A 17,878-nucleotide genomic window follows, 5' to 3' on the forward strand; every position below is an offset into this window, starting at 1 on the left:
CATGTAATGCACATGGAGACAAGACAGGACCTGGATTAATGACTGCTATAGGATGACTCAACACATAGGCTCATCAAAACCAGGTCTATATTTTCCTCAGTAAACATTTTGTCCTTTTCCTATCAAATACCTTTTCCTTATCTAAGCTGAAAGAGCAACCTTTCCTCCTGGTAGGCCTGACTGTTTCTAAATGCTTAACAAACATATGCAACCTTTTGTGGAATTGAAGTTCCATCACATTATGACTGGTTAGCAAAAGTAATTTACTTAAGAAGTTGCATAAATATAGCATATTTTGTGATAGCCTATTATTTCAACTCACTGGTGAAGACTGCATAAATTGAAAATGTTTAGAGTACATACACTGTTAGTAGAAGTATGATATCCGTAAAGTTGAAGACGCTGACATACAGCAAAAAYGGGCCAAGCCAAGTATCACATGTCAGAATGAAGCCAAAGGAAGGGGAAAAAAAAATAAAGACAATAGAATAGATTAAGACAGGCATATTGTCATTTTACATATTATTAGAAAATTTGTTTTGATTTTTAAAAAGACAGGAGAGCAAATTGCTTATTTTCAATCTCATTCTTAAATTTTCAAAAGAAGTGTAGACTTGAGATCATTGTCAAGAGGAATATTCCATTGTGTAATCTTTCTTTACCTTTCTCAAAAGCTCTCCTTTTGGGTGTAAGTTTCTTTTGCTCTGAATAAACAGTCTGCGAGAAATTCAACAATATTAACTGAACTGTTAGTACATAATATAACTATTATATAATAGTAATAGAATTTTGAAACTTAGAGAAAGGTATGTCTCTCTAGGTGGGAAGAAAACATCTCTTTTTTTGCTCAGGGAAGTTTTAAGCAGCGTTAGCTCTTGATTCAAATTTCCCATTTTTTCAGGGACAAAGATCTGAAATCTTGAATCTATGGTTCCTAAAGGATAATAGRCACCATAAGAAAGCTTTGTAGGTATGTCAAAATGTTTCTTATAWTGAGGAATTTCTGCCATAAATATGTACATTGCAAATGAACACRCTTTTTCTGCTGTGGGATTGACAAATGTTTGCTATTGATTTTTACTTGTCCACAACCTAAAGAAGTATCTGCTATTGCTACCATCTCATCTCACAAAGACAAACCACAAACCTTTATATTTCCCACTTACCTTTCTCATTCACATAATAAATTTAAATTTTGACACTAAATAACAATGAGTATTCAATGTTCCACAAAAATCTACTCACATGATATATATAACTCAAAACATTTTGCACTCGTCATGAGTAGTATTTAATAAAATACTCAATTTCAACATAAAATCTAAGTTTGCCTATCATATTTTAGCAGTTATTTTAAAACCACTGTGTTAATAGTCAGCATCAGAATCAGTATGTATACATGAACATTTTCAGTAAGTTGTGAAATCAGGAACACAGTCTCGTCTTGCCATTACTATCTCTCAGTCTTATCGACAACGACAGTGTCATTACTATTCAGTTTTCTTTGATTTATATATTTTTAAAGAAATCGGTACTATTTAATAATACATAATGTAACATTTAAATATATAATATGTATTTTTCTTCTCTATAAGAGAATTAAACATATTTTTTAAAAATGTAGTTTAGRTTAAATTCTGCTTTTTATCTATATATACTTAAAATATATATTCTTTTAATGAAAAGAGTTACATACTAAAAAACCGACTATGAACTGCAACTAATGTACTTACAAGCATCGCACGTTTTTCTTCATCTCCTTTTCTTTCTCTCTTCTCATTTTTTTTCCTGAATATCTCTTGTAGCTACAAAACAAAACATTTTGTTCTTGTGTAGCATTCAGGCTATTTCACATGTATAACAATCATTAATTGCAATAAACATTACAAATAGTATTAAAATGTAGTTCTTCAGTAAAATATCAAGTAAAGACTAGTGCTCCAGTCACTTTTGTTCATATTCATGCTTTCATGTTCTTTTTGTTATCTTAACCRTCATAGAAAAAGGAAGAATTTTCTCCTCAAAATAAAGCTAATAACTATTTGAGAGCACTATACTCAGAACTTATTATTCAATTTATATTTTAATCAATTGAGATCTGTACTGTTACTAAAAATGGGGAGTGATAGCCTTACTCTTTCACCACTTCCCAGCACAACCTGTGGCTATGTAGTCAGCTTGGTTTATTTAATTATTTATTATTATTAATTTCCAGTCAAATCAGTTCTTACTATTACTGGCACAAGRGAGGAGTGGAAATACAAGCTGGGAGTGAAACATTCCCTTTCAGCAGCAATATAATATTGCTTAACAGGTTTTTTTCCAGGCTCTTTTAATGAAAATTTTTTAGTCTTGCAAAATACACCTTTCACAGATTTCTCTGTATTAGGAGCTTTAAACATAACTTACTTCTGAGACTACCTCAAATTCAAAATGTAAAACATTTTGAGAAATTCTTAAAAATACGTGTTTTTGAAAAATACAAAGTCTTCAGACTAAGGAATGGCTTGTTTATACTTTAAAGTTCTTAGAACATTACAAAGAAAAATAAGTAATTTATTCATATTTATTATAATATTAATAATCCTCCAAAATTAGAAGAAACAGTGACAAATCAGTATTTAATCTTCAAAGCAGACAGGGTAGTATCAACTATGATCCATCCATATCTCCACCAAGGAAATTCAACTTTTCAAAAACTGCATCTGAAAGTATTAAGCTAATATACATCCGATATACTATAAAATATGATCAGTCGCTAATCTTAAAGAAGAGGCCAAAAAAACTCCACACACTATTCCTGATATATTTGCCTTATCTAGAACATGGTATTTTCAGAACCAAACATGGYGACATACCAACGGTTGTACCATAACTACACAATTGTGGCAGCTGTTTCAAAGTTATTTTACCTACCAAAGTCTGATAAAGCCCTGATGCTGCAATTACCTGCACACAGAGCTCTATAGGGATTTGAACGTGAAATGTCTGTGATAAACCTTGCAACCTTGCAAGCATGTTTTAAATTTCAGAATAACAAATTTCAGAGAAGGCAATTCATTAAGACAAAGGGATCACTACCCGCACAACAGCGGTATGATGGAAATGAAATATATAAATGCAGTATTTAGAGATCAAAGAGCAAATGCATTTAGAAACCTCATTTTTTAAGAACTTCCAAAACTGACTACAGTGTTCTGGAATTTCCTGTAAGGCAAACACAGACTAGAATATTCTGTCATCAGGGTATCTCTTCTTGAGTGAAAGAATAATTTACATTTTCTTTTTTTTTTTGCGCCACTCTTCAAGCACAAATTCCTGTAACATATCCTGACAAGGAAAGAGATTTGATAGGAGGGTTTTAGCTAAGATTGATGGCCTGGTATTAAACAGTTTGCAACTCAAAACTGTAGAAAAAAGAAAGGYAAATGAAGAGATAGAAGTAGAAAGAAAACACCTTGAGAAAAGTGAAGCAACAAGCCATCATAGAGGAGAGAAAAGCGACAGTAAATGAAAAACCAAAAAAGATCTGAAAAAAGTAATGCATCYTTGTATATATTTCCCCAGCTACAGAAGCAGAGGGAATAGGATTCTGTTGCACTCATCATTAAAGCACTTGCTAAACCTCTGGAAATGGATCTTTTGTTCAGAAAGAGCGCTATAGGATAGCGATGAGTAGAAAAGTGAACGTGAAAAGATCTGGGAGTACTTTTATAGRAACATTGTTTGAAATACAATAATGAGATTGACTGTTGAAAGCAGCAAAAACAAGATCTCCTGTAACAAGGGAACACAATCCTTCTGTTCCCTGACTTCATCCCTATGACATAAGCAAAGAGGAACTGTTTAAATTTCTAACAAGTAAAAAACCCCTATAGTTTAAATATTTAACAAAAAGAATCTAGAGAATTGCTTTGTTCAAGTGACAAAGTGAGGAAAGCTCTAGTGTGACAGATACTGTAATTCAGATTTGTAATGTAATAATACCTTGGATGCAACAAAAACGTTCAAGTTCTAGGTGTCCTGCCGTTGTTCAAAAGCACATCAAAATTATTTAGCTGAACACCAATTTTGCTACCAAGAATATTCTCCTTAAAAGGATTCTTGAACCTCAGCTTGCCAAATTGCTTCAGTGTATGGTCATGAAAATGTGTTTACAAATAGACAGTGCAGTGATTTGACAAAACAGGATTTAATGAGGGCCAAGCTAGATGCATATATAGTGTATTTTATTTCACTATAGATTTTGTCCAAAACAGAAGAAAATATTGACTGACATAATGTAACACTATTAATTCAGCTAGGATCATGACAAGAATGAATGACAAAGCAAAGCAAAGYGGTCTCAAAGGAAAAATATTCTTTCATAAGTCCCCTCATCATTATGGCAATCAAATAACTCTGCTGACCACAGGTACAGCAATATTACTTCAATACTTTTTATTTGAAAATATAGAAGCAATTAAGAAGATTCAGATGAAAATTGGAATTAAATGTCAAAAAGAAAATCATATACAGTAAACACATGCACTAYAATGAAGAGCTATTATTTACCACTTTATATATTCTCATGAACACGGCACGATCATGAGTACGAATCTGGAAGAAGTAATGAATTTCAAGATTACATCAAAATATTCAGACTGAATACACATACCACCAAGAATTCCTTTTTGTCCACCATCTCATTGCCATCAGTATCGAACATGTTGAAAGCAATTCTAAAACCTGCATGAGGCTCTGCAAAAAAAAAAAAAAAAGTCCTTCATTTGCTTAGAAAAAACAAGTATAGAACTAAGATATTATTTGGCATCTGTTTATAAAAGCTATATCCTTAACCAGTTTAAACTAGTACATTGGTGCACATAGAAAATGCAAATCATAACACTGATTTAATAATACTACCCATGTTATGGATATATTCAAGTTCATAAATTAGAGGAAATACCCAGTAAAAATACAACAGGAATTATCCAAAGAAGAAACACCTTGCAGTAATGGTTGGTTTGGTAGTAATGAGTGCTAACTTATAGAGATGGGTTATAGAACCCATTTTATTTAATTTTTTTTTTTTTTTTTTTTTTAATGGAAACACGGGAGTTTAACAGGACACTTCAAAAAACTTCCTGCTCCGCCTGATTCAGACCCCAGATCCAAACCATGTCTGAAGAAAATCCTAATGAATCCAACAGAAATACTTACTAATGAAAGACAAATAAAATACTTTGCTCTTTCCGGAAAAGCACCTCTTAAACTATCAAAAAAAAATGTATCAGGTTGTTTACTCTAGCCAAGCTTTTTCTACATTAGTTTCACAGGTGGCATACGAAAAAGTATTTAATTGTTAGTGTTTTCCTATATAAACCAACACTTAGTTTGACACATCTTCTAAAATGAAAAATAAATACTGATGTAATTGTCACATTGACGTCTCCCACTATGCACTAATAGATGGAACAAAATAGTAATAATATATGTTTTTTTTCCCATAAAATTCAATGTCCTTTATGGACTTCATTAAATTCAACCAAATGTTTTATAGGAATTTCAAATAACAAAATAAAGATAATCTCTTAACTAGAGTTCAGCTGAAAGGTATGGATGAACTTTCACAACACTCAGTAAAAGGTGTTTCAGATAAGAAAGCACTTAAAACATAACACAAGATTTTAGTAGGACAGGAGAGGTTCAAATGGACACAGAGATGCATGATTCAATTTTCTCCATATTGGGCTAAGCTGCAGAGAAGAAAAGAATATTCTGATTGATGTACAGGAATACATTTGGTGCTTATAAATTGTAAGGAGTTGTCCCCCTCCCCCTGTTCCCAAATACTTACTTGTTAAAATACATAAGAGGAACAAATATTCTGTGTAAGATATCACACCTGAAGACAAAAAATGGTATATCATATTAGGTTTATTTTGTCTTCCCTTCCTAAACTTGCAAATATCAGATATATGTATTAGAAGGAGCATTATTGTACATGTGGATATGTATATTTATATTAAAACTCTTACATAATGAACGTGTACATTTTGTTAAATACTTTAAAGGTCTCTTAAGGACATTTGTATTACCTATTCTATACTCATAAGACCTATAAGGAATACATTCTACACTAATTAATTCAGACCAAAAGTTTTTTAAAAAAATCCAGCCACACCTTTGGATGTTTAAATCTCTTTTAAAATTCAACTTAATGCTAGATAGAGTACATGACAATCTATGTAATAGTCACTTGAATATTTTTCATTAAAACAAATACAAAATTAAAACTCTAACATTATGTCATCCATGTGGATTTTACAGTTACTGAATATATTCTATATTGATACTTCCCAACACCACCACAATAAGAAATTTTGGTATTTTTCATTGACACTTTACAGTAAAAAAAAGTTCCAAATTAATTGTATCTTGAAATATTCAAGAAGGACTTCCTGTCATCTTCTCAGATTTGTGGATAGATTTTCTGTTTTCAGGAATGGCTGAAAAAAATCACCTCAAGTACTCAATCATCTGCATTCTCTAATAACAAAATGATGCGCCAAACACCCGACTTGAACCACTATGCCAAAATGTGTCCATGCATGCTTGGGGGCCTCCGCAAAAGTTGATCCCTGCACAATTCTTGTTTCACTCACTGATCTCGTATCCAAAGAATATGCTGCTAGAGCTTCTTCTACTCSTTCCAGCCTATTAATATCAAATGTAAGGCAAAGCCATTGGGGAAAAAGAACAGCTTTTTTGACATCAGCAGCTGCTTCCTACTTTTTCTTCTGCATACTGATAAAATTAAAATTAATCCAAACCATTGCAACTGTGATTTCACAAAAGCCTGACTCATGACTTCCACATTTCACACACAGCAACAATTTGCAGCTCTCATAACTTAAAAACAAAGGACATAAAATAGATTTAAGAAAAAAAATCTTGATGTTGGAATGAATGTCTTCATACATTCTCCAAAGTCACTCTCAGCAGCCATTCACTGTATCACTTTATTAAGGACATCAAAAAAAAAAAAAAAAAGTCTCATCCATATTACTCTTAGACACCACTGTACAAATATCTCCCCCAAACTTATATCATATAGCAGTCCTCCCTAAATGCTAATCATCCTGAAAGAGGCTTCCTGGGAATATTATCTCCCATCCTCAAACATAAAAGAACATAGTAACAACCTCAGAGATCTCCACAGGTATCACRGAGATAGACTACAAAGACAAAACAAAACAACAACAACATAAAAAAGAGTTAACTAGACTATCATAAGAACCAAATAACATACTTGAAAGAATCATTAAAAATGCACAATATTTACTAACTGAAACTTTGCCTTCCAAGCTTCCATTTGATTCACAAAGGTATTTTCCCATCTTTTGATGCTAGACTGAGTTTAAGTCTTTAGACCTAAGCTTCTACTTCTGCTACTAAATCTAGYCAGGAAGGATATTAAATACTTTTAATGCCACCTTAAGCATTGCACATTGAATATCAGCAATTCATGATTAAATGTAGGCATTTAAATAACACATYTTATGCTTTGTATCTTTTACATTCTATACAGCATCATGCAGAAAGTCTATTTCAAAGCCCTACTTGAGTCTGTTTGGACAAGCAGATTTCAAGAGATCAGATACCTCAGAGGTTTTGATACAAAGATGTAAAACATTTTTAATAGCCAGTCAATAAATATAAAAAGAATGTATTTTAGAGTTTGTTTGATGACACCTTGTTTGTCATAAAAATGARGAAGGAAGTGCAATTGTCAAGTAGTGTGTCACAGGTATGACGAAAGCAATATAAAAGGCCTTGAAAGCATTCCCTCCTTTTGTTTGTACTGCTATATTGCAGCTATAGACAGACAGCTCTGGTTGATTGCTCTGAGCATAATGGGAGAAATGCTCTGAAATGACAACTGCACAGAAAGAAAAGCTTACATGAAGATCAAAAAGGAGAAGTCACTTGCATGTAAATAATAAGACCCCATGGCAGCTGGCATAAATCTGTATAGCTCAACTGATTTAAATGAATCCATGGCAAAATAAATTGACTAAGGTATTTGCTACTTTGCTCCCTATTAAAATATGTACTTTTAAAGAAAATGATTAAATAAATCAATCTAGTTTGGTAAGTGTCATGCACTAAACAAACACCAGATTATAAGGAAGGAGACTTTAATTCTATTCCTATTCCTGTCACTGGCTAACTGAAYGACTTTATGAAAGATCCATCATCTCTTTGTACATTATCTGTAAAATGCGATAATGGAACTGAATTATTTTGTAAAGCATGCTGAAAAGCTCTGCAAGTGCTGAAGTTTATAATAATTACCAGCTTATTGGACCAGTTTGAATCCTCTGWATTCTATCAATTTCTGTAGAATTTCATTGGCAGAAAACTGGAGTAAGATATTTTTGAATCAAGACTCTACGTGTTGGAGATATTTTACTACAGACTTAAYGAGTGTAACATCTGGATATGCGGTTTTCTTTCAACAGATAATGTACTGATTTAACAGATGTTGAGGCTGAATTTTTAAAGTAACTAATATATCAAGAGTCAGCTGTTTTGACTGGATAGACAGCAACCCAGACTAGGGAACACAACGATTTGCCAGGCAAAGAGGTGTGTCAGTTTCCACCCCTCTCTAGAGAGAACTGCTGCTTACTATCTTTATTTATTATTACTTTACTTACAAATTGTAATTTTCAGCTGTATTTGAATTCGACTCACTGAATTAAATGCACAAGTCTGATTTAAATTTTGTTGTTGGCAGGAATATTATAAATAGCTATAAAGCAACTTTACTTAAAGCAATTATTTGTGGCTGCTTGTTTTAAGTGCACACGGCTTCTTAAGGGGAAGAAGAAAAAGAAAAAAGGATGAGATCTGGAGCTTTTCTCCTACCAAAGAACATTTTGTATAGTCGGAAATTTTAAAAGTTATCAAAACTCAGATCTGTAGACTTTAAAGGGATGTATAGGTTTTCTGAAACTGCCTCTTAGTATTGTGAAGAAACCATTTATTCAGGCTAGCTGAAAGCACTAACTTTTTATTTTTTGAAGACAGGACTCAGACTATAAGTAAAAGTTTTTTTAGCCACAATAAGAATAATACATGTAATAATTTGGTTCAGAAAAATAAATTCTCATCCCTCACCTTTCTCATTAAGATTACGGAAGAGTTTAGATGATCCTTTCCAAACTGGCGGTGTCTCCATAAGTATTTGATTCAGTTCCTTAAAAAAAAAAAAATCTGAATACTTAAGACAGTATCTAATTATTAGTAAATGCCATGAAATCAAGATGAAAGACAAGCAACTGTATGCAAATCTGTACTAGTTAAATTAACTACAGTTCATCACAATCACTTTTGAAGTGCTCCAACACATACATATATTTTGCATGTATGATTAGTCTGTGAATTGCTCATCTGAGCAAATCTGCATAGATACTAAGTGTCTGCAGAATTGGAGGCACATAATATATTTACTGCTGAAATAATTCACTGCTGCCCATGTTCACTGAAGCCAAGAAAAAGTCCCCATTGGGCTTTTCATTTCAGTAAGATTTTGATACAAGCTCTAAGTAACTTTTCTTTTAAAACACAGTTTGAGCTAAGGCAAATTTCACCAGTGAACAAGAACATACTTTACTTTCAATGCAGGAATACAGATTACAGTCCTCTTGTATTGTAGAAGTGCAAAAANAAAAAAAAAAAAAAAAAAGAAAAAAAAAGAAAAGAAAAAAAGAAAAACTTTTATCAGAGTCAGTAAAGAGAAAACAGACAAAGCTGCTCACCCATTTGTGAGATGTTGGACTCAAATTTGACATGACAAAATAAAGGAATTAAAGTCTCAGTATTTTGATAAAGATGAAAAGTCCCATCTTTCTTCTGTGACTGCAAGTTTACATCATAAAAGAAAGTAACTGTAGCAAAATCTGTGGTTGTAAAATAGCATAAAGAGGTTATTGCCCACCTGCTTTGAAAGRGATCTCCACTTTTTAGCATCTGCAACAAAGGACAAAAAGTTATTAATACACAGAATTTAGTTATGCCAATGTGATACCATAAAATCAGATGACCTTTGTACTCAGTGTTTTGTAGCCAGAGATGGGTTTTTACCTTGCCTACTTCACAAGACAGATCTCCAACCAATATAATCTGGCTCCAAGTAATTCACTTCATTTTATTTATGTTACTAAAAAAAAGATTAGTTTAATATATACCTAGATTCCTAACTTCAAAGAAACATTTAAAATGTATAGTTTTAAAAATCAAACTCGTTAGAAAAAATACTTTCCATCTCCAAAATGCAACATTACAATACTAAATAGAAAATAGAGAGAACTCAGGTTAATCTATTGTATTAATACCCGGAAACTGTTATTTTGTAGTAATAGTACTACARTCCCAATTGTAGGGTAGACCTGGATTCCAGTGCCTTCTTCAGGGAATACTCAAACCTTTAAAAGCAAATAGAGAAAAATCCTTGAAACTACATCTGAAGCTAAGACTTCTTTCAGCCATTCCTAGTCATTCATGCTGCCATTTAACAGCYTCTCTCAAGCTCAAGTTTTAAAAATCCATTTTAACAGAGAGCTGGAGAGAACCTCCAGTTCAGAATAACCTATGAACTGGTAATTAAAACTGAAATTTGATAAAAGACTAACACTGAGTAAATGTTTTCTTCCTAAACCCTTGAATGACAGAATCTGGGAGTTGGGTTGAGAAATTCTGTGATTTGACATCAGTTGTCCAAAACCACTCAGCAATTCAAGACTTCAAGTTAATCACCACCCTCTCAAAAYGTACTTTTACACAGATTCAGTATTAAATGTATCAATGTACTGTGAATCTCAGATAGCGAGGTGGCAAGTTTACAACTCATAGTTACAAAAAGATTTCTTATTATTAATAAAAAATTATTATCAAAAATTTCTTGGTCAAATCTGTGATGTTTTTGATTGATAACAGCTCATTTTTATACAGCAGAACACCTTGAGGTACTACAAATCCCTTCCTCGTAATGGATTTCCTATTTCATTAAACAGCGATCAAGATACAGAAGCTACATACGATGGCCATTCATTAGTTCATGTGAACTTGCTGAAATTTCAGTTTTACACTTGAAGTGCTACTGAACCCCTCCTTCCCCCAAGACTAAGTGGAGTTACATGAAGTAACACCATATGAGCTARCATATTTCCATATACATTTCATTTTAATATTTTTAAATGCAAATTAAAGTCTTGTCTCAAAATACTAAAATAAAACACTACAGAACAACCTCCTCTGTGATACAGATTGACTTGTATTTATGCCTATTACGAAAAAAATACCAGGCAAATAAATATATCTAACTTTCCAATCATTCCAAATATGATTTTCCATTCATAAATATATATATCTTTCTAGACAAATAAGTGACGTTTTAAATGTGAAGTTTTAACGYTAAGCATTAAATAGAAATGTTTATAGTTAGCCAAACTAGAGCTAAAGAGAACAAAATATATTCCCTCTTTTTTAATCGRTTTTCTGAAAATAAACATTTATTCAGATAAAAATGTAATTTTTAATAGTCATGCATAATTTCCCCAAATGAAATCCTGTATGATAAAGACAGGAGAATAAAGTTAACCATAGTGCTTATTTTTTTTATAATGACTGCCTGGAGTCAAAAGTTACATTTCATAAAAGAAAATATACTTTTGCCATTATTAGTTAGTGTTTAATCAAAAGGAAGTGAACACCCTCTCAAGTTTGTAGGGTTTAAAAGATTTCCAGACTAAATCAATCACAAGAGACGCATTCATTCTATCAGAAATCTCAACTAGGTCTAGTATTATTAGCTTTTCTGTAAAGCAGAGGTAAAGAGCTACTATCGTTACTCTTCAAAGGGCATTTYTGCTTTCTGACAAAACTCAAGTCTTCATCCATTAAAAAAAATCCAAGTGTCTGTTCTTTTTCTACAAGATAGTTACTATAGTACATCAGCCTGCATAGACCCAGTTAGACCCAAATAACTACAATTTAAAACAAAACCAAAATGATTATAAAAATCACAATATAATGTTGAGCATTTATCTCATTCAAAAAAACCTTCCTTAAACATTCACTTTCCTTAAACATACTAACCTCAATAGAGCAAGACGGAAAATTAAGACTTGCCCAAACTGATAAAGCAGTACTTTGACCAAGCTGCAGTACAAAGATGAAAACTAACATATTCAGAGACCAGAWGTTCGATGTGGTAATATCTGCAAGTCATTTACTTCATCTACTACTTCCTGTCAGCCTTCTGCCTAACATGTTTTTAAAGCATCCCAGACAACATGACTTTCAYCATAACGAAGTCACCCGCTTCTATTTAGCTTATACCACATTCGCTACCCCTGAATATAACTATCTCCGCCATCTAGTCTCTAAAATTAGAAGACATCCAGGTTAGTTTTACCTCTGGTCTCAGAGATTAATGAGGTGAACCAGAAGGATTTTGATACAAACAAGGTTCACTATTCTGAATTTGGAAAGTTTCCTGACTCTTCTAACTCCAGATATCTTCCTCATTTGAGTGGGATCCTCATGAGCTTAAYGTTAGACCTGAATAAGCACAGGTCGCCTACTTTTCAGCCAGATTATCAGGGCTGGTGAATTAACAAAGACCTGACACTACACTTGTGCAACTGAAGTCAGCAGACTTCTTCCATAAGAAAATCAAGCACTAATGATGCTGTGAGGCAGAAATCTTGGTGTTTTATCTAAAAGTGAAGCAGCAGTTTGCTTACTCTACTACAACACAGAACTGCCTACAGTCTAATATTTTCTTCTCAAGTTCTGACTGTTTCCTCTCTCTCTCTCCTTCCCCCCTTCCCCCCTCCCCAACCTGAATTCAGAGAGATCTGGACAGGCTGGAGAGTTGGATGGAGAAGAACCTCATAAAGTTCAACAAGGGCAAGTGCAGGGTCCTGCACCTAGGGAGGAATAACCCCATGTACCAGTACAAGCTGGGGGCTGACCTGCTAGAAAGCAGCTCTGCAGAGAAGGATGAAGGACCTGGGAGTTCTGGTGGACAACAAGCTGACCATGAGCCTGCAATGTGCCCTCMTGGTCAATGGTATCCTGGGGCATTAGGAATAGTGTTACCAGCAGGTCAAGGGAGGTGATCCTGCCCCTCTACTCAGCCCTGGGGAGGCCTCATCTCRAGTCCTGTGTCCAGTTCTGGGCTCCCCACTACAAGAGAGACATGGAGCTACTGGAGGGAGTCCAGCACAGGGCTATGAAGATGATCAGAGGACTAGAGCATCTGCCCTATGAGGAACAGCTGCGAGAGCTGGGCCTCTTCAGCCTGGCAAATAGAAGACTGAGAGGCGATCTTCTTAATGTCTGTAAGTACCTGAAGGGGATGGGGCTAAACTCTTCTCAGTTGTCCCATGCGACAGAACAAGAGGAAATGGGCAAAAACTGAACCACAGGAAGTTCTGCCTGAATATTAGGAGGAATTTCTTYMCTGTGAGAGTGACAGAGCACTGAAACAGGTTGCCCAGAGAGGTTGTGGAGTCTCCTTCTCTGGAGATATTCAAAACTCATCTGGATGCGATCCTGTCTAAAATGCTCTAGGTGACCCTGCTTGAGGAGGAGAGTTGGACTAGATGATCGCTAGAGGTCCCTTCTAAACTYAACCACTTTGTGATTCTGTGATTTCCAGAGGGGGAATACTAACAAAGTAAGCATAAATTTAATTAGCATGCCACCATCTTAACAGTGTACCAGACATATATAGTGCAGTCAGACTGGTCAAACTATCATAAGCTGAGTTAAAGCTAAATGTTCCCTCACCCTTCCCTCCCTAAAAAATATCCAATATATGGTCATGGACTATTTGTAGCATAYTTGGCTATGTTAGGGGATGGGCTGTCCAGAGAAAGAGATTTGGGGATGCGGGCAGAGAAAACACAAAGTCTGGGTGTGTATTTGTATTAATTTCCATGATAAGGAATCTGCTTTCTCTCTTTTAACTGCAAAGAGAAAAAAAGAGACTAAGAACCTCTTACCAGGAAGCAGTTCTAAGTTTTCGAAGCTTTTAACATCTAAGCTCTACTTTCTCAGACTTCTTCTTTGTTACAAGGAGATTATCTCTCTATTCAAGAGTTATATAAGTTTTGATCACTGATGTGCTATGGCTGAATCCTTTTCTCTATTTCTCTATCTACTGCTAAGAAGAAAAAATCTGCTAAAGGGGAAAAAAAATCTAATATCTGTCCAAAACTTTAAGCTSTACTCTGATTGTTTCAGCTATTTTTAGAGTTCTCTACATTAGCTTTGCAATGCATATTTTAGGAAGAAAGACCTAAGGTGAGTTATCATAAATCATAAACATCACACCTGAGCAAATTACACTTTTCCCAGAAGTTGTGTTCGGCTACCAGCACATTGTAAGCCAACGGGCCAGGAAATCAAACTAGTTCAGAAATGGACTGTTGTATTTCACTTTACTATCTAGTCAGTCTTTGATATTTAAAGCTAAAATTGATAGTTAAGTGAACTAAAGATATTTTAACTTTCATTAATTAACACATAGTCCTGCCTCTGGCAACTCTGAAACATGGAAAGTGGAGAAAGTGGATCTCCTGAGGACTGACAYTCCTACTCAAAGTATCTTATTTACAAGGCCATGAATTCTACAATCCCTATATGGCCAAAAGAAAAAAAAGATAGTAGACAACAATTTAATTTAAGGTAACTTTGTTTTACAATGTTCCCCATTTAGAGAACTCATATCCTGCCTGCCCATTTACACAGAAACCACACAGAGAAACATTTAAGAGTTTTATAGCAATATTGGCTTGGTTGGAAAGAAATCAGAATTATAACTGAGTCAATACTAACAATGCAAATTGACTTACTGTCTTTCATGCCTATTGAGCTATGGGTGACCTATTAGACATGAATGTTTAACTAACAACTTCTAAGGGAATCAGAAAGCAGTATATAGGTGTTTACAACCTAATGGCAGTCAGGATGTTAACTGTATACACCTGGATACCATTAAAAATTAAATTCTGGAAGACTATCTTTTCACTACAAACAGAARCAGAAGTAGTAACCAAAAGCAAATGAAAAAAAATAACATACATCACTACCATTTTCCCTAGCACTTTTATCAATACAAAAGGCCTGCTTACGTTTGGGTTCATCATTTGTAACAGCCTGAATGAAGTCATATGGAGTCATATATAGCTGTCCTTCAAATTCTAAACTGGCAAACCTACGAAATCGCTGCTCCCGAGGAGTTGCATAAAGGTGCAAATCTTCAAGGTCTGATGCATTTTCTGTAACCTTCAAAGACAGAAGAAAACAATTTTAACGTATGAAAAAGTATTGTTTTACAATTGACACTGCCATTCACTGCAAGAAAACTGCAAACATAAAGGTGATAATCAGTAAAGTCAAATGCATCCAGGTATTTTTGTATGTTAAAAGCTAAAGACTACAATTAGGATTTCACTGCTATCATTTTCAGTCTTCTGTAATCTTAGCAATAAACCTTGATGCATGAAAACTGTTGAGACTAGTCTTGCTCATGAGCCATATAAAAAAGGGTAACTATGAGCCATATAAAAAAGGGTAACTTTAACTTGAGAAAGACCATGTAACTTTAGCAGTCAGACTAAAGTCATTACTCAGTTAAAATTATTTCAATTGCCTGAAATTTAAAGAAAAGGGGAAAATAATACTTTTTTTGGTATTGCTTCTTAGCATAGAGCATAGCTGTTCACAACAGCAGACAAGAGAACCTCCATAATATGCTCCAGTGTAAACCTTTCAAGGATACTGCTGTTTCAAGTACCTAACGCAATCAAAGCTACCATACTTGGGAGAMCAGGAGAGGAGAACAGTAGAATTACTCATCCAGAGTTACAGAATTATTATATGGCATTAGATTCACACAACTCATTAGAGTGTATAAATACCAGGAGTATCTGGTGTATCTACGCATAGACTAATCTATGCGTAAACTCATWAACATAAAATCATAAGTGTTATAAATTATTACATTGTTGCATTACACTGTCAAGTCTTRTAACAGAAAGCATGCTACCACTAACTGAAAAGCTCTTTTATCTCCATAACCAACCAAGCTTCTTTGGAATCAGTATCTTCAAGGATATATAAGTATCCTAAACTTTGCTCTTCAGAAATGAAAAAATCAAAACTTAACAGTTTCACAAAAGGAAGAATAATGATGTAGCTAACTTTTTCCACTATATTGAAACAGGAATGCAATATTTTATCAATGAAATTGTCCATATTGCCATTGTCCTCACTACTGCCATTTCACCTCTGTCTCAAAAATTCATTTGGTGTCAAAACAAACTATTTAAAGACAACAAGCAGCAGATCAGTAACTAGTGCCTATTTTAACAGTTCGGAAAACAGTCAGATGTAGTTTGTTTTTACAGAGGCATCTAAACACAAAGAGAACAAGTTGGGAGATGTTTACAATCAGTCTACTGAGAGATAAYAGTCCTAAACTACAATTGGAAATTGGTTTTCAATCCCCTTTTTGAGAATAGGGTTCAGATTTCAGTGATTAGAAGAAAAGGCAAATCTATATGAGGTAGTCAAAATGTAGGTTCACTTATCTCCTGTTTTCCATACAGCAAACAGTGCTCTGAAAAAGTAACACGAGTAACATTAGTGCAGTGAAACAAAAGTGTCGTGGCCTTAGCTGTAACTAAGGGTTCAAATTACATTTGTAGAATAGACATATCAAAAATCAATGTGTCACTTTCTATTAGGAAAAAAAATCAAAACCCCTACATATATCTAACAATGTAACAAAACCTCTCCCAAATTCTTGATTCTATAATATGAACTGTAATACCTTACATGCAGGATATCACACCACCCTTCTAGAAAGGCAATGACTACTGACTACATAGTTCTCTTTCTGCACTGAGTCTAATAATAGCTTCAATTTGTCTTAAAAAAAATCCTATTTAGTTTAAAAGGAGAACCCTTTGTTCTGTTATTTTTTTAGGTAGATAAATTTCTGGATCCTTCCCACAAGTACAGTATTTGTTCCAGAACTTAAGCCACAGGAACTTGTATGATAATGGGGAGGAAAAAACAACAACAACAACAACAAAAAAAAACCCAATTCCCCCTAAAAACCCAACTTTTCTTTTTTTTTTCTTTTTTTTCTTTTTTTTTTTAAAGCAGTAGGGTGCATCTATTTCAGGTTTAACTGATGGAGAAACTCTAGGAATTAATGGGGAACCTTAAGCATAATTTTATTCTATAAAAATATATTTATTTTGAATTTTATGGTTTCATGTAAAAGAATCAAAAAAGCTGTTTCTACTAAATATCTAACATGAATTAAAACAAGCATATATGGGACTGAATTTACTATAGTAGATCACTAGTCTCATATAAAAGTGTCCAAATCAGAGCTAGGCAAGATCAGGTGGCAGAAGACTCCACATATACACATATAAATGGGGAAATATAACTGCCTTTTGGGAATAATATTACTTCTAGTCCAAATTTCTTGTCCAAAGTTTTCCTTCTTCTACTACTGCTTATCAATTCATGAAACGTACAGTAACTCTCTTTCATAACGTCTTTAATTATTAGGAATTAACTAATATATTTAAAAAACAATATATTCTAAAATATGACCTCAACCCATACCACTTTGTGCACTCATTTAAGGAATTCTTCCTAGTATGTAATTACRAAATATTTTTATTTCTCCCCAGTATTAGCAGATGATAATACACAGAGGCAGCTAGGAGAATTTTAGGGGCTCCATAACCTGCTCCCCTTTGATTTAGTTTGCACTCACGCTCAAGTGCGGCAA

The 17,878-nt window shown here is 33.9% G+C and overlaps 1 protein-coding gene across 1 annotated transcript in view; it reads right to left on the reverse strand.

Moving 5' to 3' along the window:
* The window catches only part of MICU3 (mitochondrial calcium uptake 3), a gene marked incomplete at its 5' end in the record, with an annotated part of 41,757 nt that extends 26,391 nt beyond the window's left edge, over positions 1-15,366 (reverse strand). Inside the window, 7 exons of the mRNA XM_085305521.1 lie at positions 364-402; positions 1,734-1,805; positions 4,658-4,740; positions 5,840-5,887; positions 9,169-9,247; positions 9,989-10,020; positions 15,195-15,366. Of these exons, the coding sequence (XP_085161647.1) occupies positions 364-402; positions 1,734-1,805; positions 4,658-4,740; positions 5,840-5,887; positions 9,169-9,247; positions 9,989-10,020; positions 15,195-15,366 (525 nt within the window). The remainder of the gene's footprint in view (positions 1-363; positions 403-1,733; positions 1,806-4,657; positions 4,741-5,839; positions 5,888-9,168; positions 9,248-9,988; positions 10,021-15,194) is intronic.
* Between the last annotated feature and the right edge of the window lie 2,512 nt (positions 15,367-17,878).

The sequence above is a fragment of the Rhea americana genome, unplaced genomic scaffold (genome assembly GCF_003343005.1).
Source record: "Rhea americana isolate MKP2758 unplaced genomic scaffold, rheAme1 scaffold_221, whole genome shotgun sequence".
Classification (NCBI taxonomy): Eukaryota; Metazoa; Chordata; class Aves; order Rheiformes; family Rheidae; genus Rhea; species Rhea americana.